Raw genomic sequence first — 7,037 nt, forward strand, 5'->3', positions numbered from 1 at the left:
AGCCCCGGTGTGAGTCCCGGTGTGTGCAGAGAGAGTCCCGGTGTGAGCAGAGAGAGCCCCGGTGTGAGTCCCGGTGTATGCAGAGAGAGCTCCGGTGTGTGCACAGAGAGTCCCGGTGTGAGTCCCGGTGTGAGCAGAGAGAGTCCCGGTGTGAGCAGAGAGAGCCCCGGTGTGAGTCCCGGTGTGAGCAGAGAGAGTCCCGGTGTGAGCAGAGAGAGCTCCGGTGTGAGCAGAGAGAGCCCCGGTGTGAGTCCCGGTGTATGCAGAGAGAGCTCCGGTGTGTGCACAGAGAGTCCCGGTGTGAGCAGAGAGAGTCCCGGTGTGTGCACAGAGAGCCCCGGTGTGAGTCCCGGTGTGAGCAGAGAGAGTCCCAGTGTGTGCAGAGAGAGTCCCGGTGTGAGCAGAGAGAGCCCCGGTGTGTGCAGAGCCCCAGGTATGTCCAGAGCCCGTCCCCGGGATGCTCCCCTCCTGTCCCCTCTCCTCTCTTTCCCTCCCGTCCATGCCCGGTAACCGGTGGGGCTGTACTGGGCACTCTCAGCACCCCCGCCCGTTTATTTCCAGGTACACGCGACAATTCGGTCACCCGCGGCCCAGGAAACTGCGGAGAGACCCGGAGAGGGCCGGGGGCAGCGTCCCGGTGGTTCCCTCCTCACGCCATCATGCGCTTGAAGAGGAAGAGGAGGAGCCCCCCGAGGAGCCCCTTCTCCAGCAGGAGGCCGAGCCAGAGGGCAGGGCTGGACAGGAGGCTGCCACCTGAGGTGGGGACAAGAGAACGTGAGTGGCCAGGGCTCGGCGACAGCCGACACGCCGCGGGGACCCGGCGCCTCTCACACGTCACCTTGGCTCTGTCCGCCGGTGCCCTCCTGGGCTGGGGCAGTGACCCGCAGTGCAGCCAGCTCGCTGAGGGGCTCCTGCCCATCGTGCACCACTCTGCAGGTGAACACCGACCCGTTCCTCTCCACCGTGGCTTGCAGCTCCACCTGGCTCCTCAGCTCAAACAACCCCTGCCGCGTCTCCGCCGCCCGCGAGACGTTCTCCACCTTCATCTCCATCCCGTTCTCCAGCCAGGTGACGGACACCTCTCCCGGGTAAAACCCCTCCAGCTGGCAGGACAAGGTCACCGTCCCGTTGGGCTCCACGGGGCCGGGGGGCTCGGCCACCACACGCACTCTGGGGGGCACTGGGGAGAGAGGCGGCGCCTGGAGCCCGGCGTCCCGCGGCTCCGCTGCCCGCAGGGTGCCCGCTCCCTGCCCCGCGCCCCCGGCCCCGCGGGACCCGGGCACCCCTGGCCGGGCCCCCCCAGCCCTCACCTCGCAGGACCTTGCTGAGCTGGAAGGTCGCCCTCAGCGGGGCCCTCAGCGTGGGGTGCTGCACCTCGCAGACGAGCTGCGAGCGGACGTCCTCCTCCTGCAGCGTCACCGTCACCGAGCTGGACATGTTGTAGGAGGATTTTGTCCTCCCGGGGGTGACCCGGGGCTGCTGAGCGGAGATGGAGGCCGCGTCCTTCAACCACCTCACGGTGATGTTTTCGGGGTAGAACCCTCCAGACACGCAGGTGACGGACACCGACTGCCCCGGCCCCGCTCTGTGCTGGGGCCCGGACACCACCGGGGAGGTGGGCTTGGCTGTGGGGAGAAGTGTGGGACCCTCAGACCGGGCTCTGCCAGCCCTGCCCGGCCCCGGGGCCTCCCCTGGGGACCTGGATGAGCTGGGCCAGGCCAGGGTCTGCCCCCGGCTGGGCTGGTTCCCAGCAAGAGCTGCTCTGAGAGCCCCACTCACCACGGACAGACACCTCCGTGCCCTTCCCGTGCTCCAACACCTTATACACACCGATCCGTTTGCGGAACTTGACACAGTAATAGGTGCCAGCATCCTCGGGGCCAACATCCCTGAGGTAGATGCTGAAATTTGTGCAGGATCCAGGCTCTGCCCTGGTCACACGGGGGAACACGCCCTTCTTGTCATAAACAGTCTCATTCCCCATGCCCCAGCCCTTCAGCCACTTCAGGGGGCCAGTGGGACCACATCCAGATGGGGTGCAGGTCAGGGTGAGTGTCTCCCCCGCTGTCACTGACACCTTGTCCTGGGGCTGCTGCAGCTGGAATCTTGGCCTCACCTGGGCACCCACACCTGGGCACAGTGACAGGAGGGGTTGGGGCTGATGGAGCCCAGCACAGGGCAAGGGACAGACCCCAAGCCCAGCACAAGGGACAGAGGGAATTTCCTATGTCTTGCCCCCCAGGGTAGGTGACACTGCTGGGGACTGCATGATGGGGAGGGCCCAGAATGTGCCCCCAGAATGTGCTGCAGTGAAACCAACTCTTTGGCTGGGGCTAAAAGCAAACTGGAAGGGAGGAAGTGAGAGCAAAGAGCCAGATACCCACGGGCATGGGGAAGCAGAGCCCTGCCAGCCCAGGGGCGGTGGGTGCTGGGAAAGGAAAGGGACTGGGGCTGTACGGGGCTCCCACTCACCCGGGGATCTCCAGAGCAGGAGCAGCAGCAGGCTGGTGAGTTGCAGGGCCCATGGTGAAGCCATGGGGATTGGGGATGGGGATGTCCTGCTCTCCAAGGCCTTGGCTCAGCTGGACTCGGCTCAGTTTGGCTCAGCAGACACCGGGCAGTAACTCCACTGGCCAAGGGGAAGGAAGAGTTTCACTGCTGGCCCAGTTCCTCCACAGATCCCTTGCACAAATCCCAGCTGGTTTCCGCATTCTTCACGCCATCCCATGTCACAGGGCTGGTTCTTGTCAGTGATGTCTGTCCTGCTCCCCCACCCATGTGTGCCATGGCCACTGGCACCGGCTGGCCAGAGAGAAGGTCCTGATCATAGAATCATAGAATCAACTGGGTTGGAAGGGACCTCAGAGCTCATCAAGTCCAACCCTTGCTCCACTCCCCCCGTGGTTCCCAGCCCATGGCACTGAGTGCCACATCCAGGCTCTTTTGAAATATCTCCAGGGATGGAGAATCCACCCCTTCCCTGGGCAGCCCATTCCAATGCCTGATCACCCTCTCCAGAAAGAAATTCTTTCTAATGTCCAACCTAAACCTCCCCTGGCACAACTTGAGACCTCTTGTGCCCTCTTGTCTTGCTGAGAGTTGCCTGGGAAAAGAGCCCAACCCCCCCCTGGCTCCAACCTCCTTTCAGGGAGTTGGAGAGAGTGATGAGGTCTCCCCTGAGCCTCCTCTTCTCCAGCCTCAACACCCCCAGCTCCCTCAGCTTCTCCTCATAGGATCTGTGCTCGAGTCCCTTCACCAGCCCAGTTGCCTCCTTTGGACCTGCTCCAGGACCTCGATCTCCTTCCTAAACTGAGGGGCCCAGAACTGGACACAGAACTCGAGGTGTGGCCTCACCAGCGCTGAGCACAGGGGCAGATCTGGCACACTGTCCCAGGCACAGCCGAGCCGTGGCACCCCGGGGTGTCAGGGGGACACCCAGCCCCTCCCTGGGCACCGGCTGGCATCTCCAAGGGGTTCGTGGGGCAGAGAATCACAGAATCATCAAATCGTTTCCCTTGGAAAAGCCCTCTAACATCATGCAGTCCAACCATTACTCAGGCCACCTCTAAGCCCTGTCCCTCAGCATCACATCGCCACGGTTTTGAAACCCCTCCAGGGACGGGGACTCCACCACCGCCCCGGGCAGAGCTCGTCCTCAGCCCCCCCGCAGCCCACGGGGGGACAGAACCCCCTGCCCAGCGCAGCCCCCGCCGTCGGGGCGGCCCCGCAGGCGCTTGGTCCTCGGCCGATGCCCCCGGGGTCGAAGCGCAGCTGAGCTCCCCGGAGCAGGCACCACAAGTGTTAACAGCCCGCGGCCGCTCGCCTCAATTTCCTGTCCCGCTTCTCCTTTTCCTTCTCCCGCAGCCGGAGCCCAAATTTCGGGCAGTGCCGATGGCCTGGCGAGCAGCTGCGGCGGCTCGGCTCCTGCTCGGGCAGCTCAGCCTCTTCGCGCTGCGGCTCTCGGGTGAGTCCGGAGCGAAGGGGGCAGCAGCCCCCCGACTCCCCCTCTCTCCTGCCCCGCTGCTGCCCGGGGGAGCGGCGGGGAGAGGCCCGGTAGCCGCGAGCGGCAGGGCAAAGCGAACCAGGGGGGACGGGACCTTCCTCCAACCACCGCTTTTTGGGGGTGCTCGGGGGCTGCCGGGGGCAAGGAGGGAGGGATGCGCGGCGCCGGGACTCGAGAGTGCGGAGCCCCGAGGTGCGAGCACAGAGCCCCGGGGGTGCAGAGCTCAGCCCTGAGGCGTCCGATCCGCGCCGAGCGGTGCCGAAGGTAACGGGGGGCTTTGGGCAGGAGGGGTTTGGGGGTTGCATATCCCTCCTCTAAGGCACTCCTGGCCGGGAGAGCACAGCTCCGGGCTGTGAACGCCCGTTCCCGGCAGAGCCCCAGGAATCCCAGCTCCTCTCGTGCAGAGCCAGGGCGTTAATGTTTAACAGCACTTCGGAGTTTTTCCTGCCAGGAATTCCCCTTGGCTCCCTCTGTACCGCTCCGGACTCCGAACCCCCGCAGAGCCGCTGGTTAACGACACGACATGGGATGTAAATTTGTCCCTTGTTCTTTTTTAACCTGGCTCCCGCCGCTCCCAGTGCCGGGGGTTTCTCTCTGCCACATCCCGGGATATTTCTCAGCTGAGCTGCTGCAAACTGGGAGCGAGTCGGGGCCTGTGAAACGAGCTCTCGCCTGGCTCCGTGGCTCAGCCCCAACCCCTCCTGTCACTGTGCTCAGGTGTGGGTGCCCAGGTGAGGCCAAGATTCCAGCTGCAGCAGCCCCAGGACAAGGTGTCAGTGACAGCGGGGGAGACACTCACCCTGACCTGCACCTCATCTGGATCTGGTCCCGCTGGCCCCCTGAAGTGGCTGAAGGGCTGGGGCATGGGGAATGAGACTGTTTATGACCAGAGCGGCGTGTTCCCCCGTGTGACCAGGGCAGAGCCTGGATCCAACACAGATTTCAGCATCTACCTCAGGGATGTTGGCCCCGAGGATGCTGGCACCTATTACTGTGTCAAGTTCCGCAAACGGTTTGGTGGGGATGAGTTGTTCGAGCACGGGAAGGGCACAGAGGTGTCCCTGCATGGTGAGCCCAGCGGGATGATGCTCCCCAGAGCCCCCTCCCACAGCCCCCAACCTGCCCGCAGTGGGGTCCCCTGCCCCACTCCCACCACCCTCACCCTGCTCTGCCTTGGATCTCCACAGAGACAGCCCTGGTTCCTGGCATGGTGGCTGCAGTCGTAGTGCTCTGCTGCCTGCTCCTCCTCAGCCTTCTCGTTGCCTTCTACATGCACAGGAGGAAGCACCGAGGCCAGGCAGAGAGCCATTGCCTGTCTGGGCCAGCAGCCGTGGGCAGCTTCTTGCCCGTCCCTCTGAGGTGCTGTGCCCGGACCCCCAGCACCCCTCGGTTTGTACCTACCACTTCTTCCTTCTGCTCCCCTAGATGAGCAAACTGCCTTATCCCCCTGCCTTATCCCACTTTCCTCTCCTTCTGGAGCAGTGATTTTCCCCGGAAAATGTCCTCTGCCCTCAGGCACATCGCTGTGCTGCACTGCTTCTCTCTGTGTTTCGTGTGTGTGGGAAGGGAGCACCCTGCAGCCCCTCACCCCTCTGTCTGAGCCCTTGTCCCTCTCCTCTATCTTCAGCATGGGCATCGTGTTGGCCACATGCCCAAGGGCCCAGCCAAAGTTCAGGAGGGGAGTTGAGGAGAGCTGTGCTGGGTGGGAAGGGGTCCCAGTTTCCTTGAGCTCTAATGGCCACCCACGCTTCTCTCCCAGCAGCAAAGTCCCCGATGCAGAGACCTCACATCTGTCCAGCCAGGTAAGAGTGAGCCACAGGTACAGGGAAGAGCATCCTTGTGCTGATGCCCTGGCTCACAGGGGCTCTGCCAGGCTGTGGGGCTGGGGTGGGCACTGGGTAGGTGCTGGGTGGGCACTGGGGGTGGTGCAGGGCCACCCGTGCAACTGTGGCACCACCGACCCGGCTTCAGCCTGCCCTGAGGGTTCTTTCTTGCAAGATTTTTCTGGTGACAGCATTGTGTGTGTGTGTGTGTGTGTGTGTGTGTGTGTTTGTGTGTGTGTGTGTTTGTGTGTATTTTTGTGTGCATGTATTTGTCTGTGTGTGTGTATCTGTGTATCTCGGTGTGTGTCTGTGTGTGCCTGTGCCTGTGCCTGTGCCTGTGCCTGTTCCTGTGCCTGTTCTCCTGCAGCCCCACATGAAGGATGAACACGAGATCCACTATGCTGACCTCCAGCCCCTGCCCACGGCCCCGCGGCACGGCAGGACCCTCCCCCCCCCAGCCTGCTCCGAGTACGCCAGCGTGCGGGTGGCTGCCAAGTGACGTGTGGCACTGCCACCCGAGGAGCTCCTTCAGGGGAGGGAGCAGGGACACTTCTGCAGAGCACAAGAAGGAAGAACTGGATCTGCCTGCGTGGCACAGCCCGGCCCGAGCTCGGCACGCTGTGCTTCTGGAAAAGCTCCCCATAACCATTCCTGTCTCAGTGGTGGTGCTGGGTGAGGCTCTGGGATGGACCAGGACTCAGTAACCATCAGATCAGGCACAAGATCAGGCCACGGGCTGAGCACCTCTGCCCGGTGCAAGCCATGCAGTGCCAATGGCTCCAGGAGGACCCCAGCCATGCCTCTCTCCACCAGCACAGGTCACCCCCAGGCCTGTCCCAGCTCAGCAGGTCCATAAATTGTGTTATCGAGCCCGTCTTCATTAAAGCCAGCAAACAGCCCTCCGGCCCTGCTGTGTTCAGAGACAGAGAAATACTTCCAGTCCCGTGGGGTCCCGGCAGATGTGTGGCCTCCACAGCCCTGTCCCAGCTTGCCCCATCCCTGCCCACCCTGTAGCCACCAGGATCCCACCGAACCAGCACCTCCTGACCGTGCACAGGGCAGCTCTCAGGAACAGCTCGTGGACCAAAGCCCAGCCCTTGCCCAGCTCTCCCAGAGGGGCAGGTATTTGGGGGCAGGGTTCATGGTAAATGATTTAAAACCAGGGCAGCTGGCAGCAGCCAGCCTTTCCACCCCTTCTTCCCAACCTGTGC

General features: G+C 63.4%; 2 protein-coding genes and 1 long non-coding RNA gene across 4 annotated transcripts; 2 read left to right on the plus strand and 1 right to left on the minus strand.

Moving 5' to 3' along the window:
* Nucleotides 1-161: 161 nt before the first annotated feature.
* LOC139803429 (uncharacterized) lies at nt 162-636 on the plus strand. Its single transcript, XR_011729009.1, has 3 exons — nt 162-256; nt 311-319; nt 562-636. It is a non-coding gene; the product is annotated as an uncharacterized lncRNA (long non-coding RNA).
* On the minus strand, nt 535-2,842 carry LOC139803421 (signal-regulatory protein beta-1-like). Its single transcript, XM_071759566.1, has 5 exons — nt 2,473-2,842; nt 1,780-2,130; nt 1,311-1,625; nt 839-1,180; nt 535-753 (listed from the first exon to the last, which is right to left on the minus strand). Exons 1-5 carry the CDS (start codon nt 2,534-2,536, stop codon nt 650-652), a joined length of 1,176 nt encoding a protein of 391 aa, XP_071615667.1. The 5' UTR covers nt 2,537-2,842; the 3' UTR covers nt 535-649.
* An 868-nt stretch (nt 2,843-3,710) lies between these two features.
* On the plus strand, nt 3,711-6,725 carry LOC139803426 (uncharacterized). 2 transcript variants are annotated; one of them, XM_071759571.1, is made up of 5 exons: nt 3,711-3,964; nt 4,721-5,071; nt 5,191-5,392; nt 5,763-5,805; nt 6,194-6,725. In XM_071759571.1, exons 1-5 carry the CDS (start codon nt 3,892-3,894, stop codon nt 6,323-6,325), a joined length of 801 nt encoding a protein of 266 aa, XP_071615672.1. In that variant the 5' UTR covers nt 3,711-3,891; the 3' UTR covers nt 6,326-6,725. The 2 variants fall into 2 exon arrangements, with proteins under 2 accessions (XP_071615672.1, XP_071615673.1); XM_071759572.1 differs by having other exon boundaries at nt 3,713-3,964; nt 5,766-5,805.
* The last annotated feature ends 312 nt before the right edge of the window (nt 6,726-7,037 follow it).

Source organism: Heliangelus exortis, chromosome 16 (assembly GCF_036169615.1).
Source record: "Heliangelus exortis chromosome 16, bHelExo1.hap1, whole genome shotgun sequence".
Lineage (NCBI taxonomy): Eukaryota > Metazoa > Chordata > Aves > Apodiformes > Trochilidae > Heliangelus > Heliangelus exortis.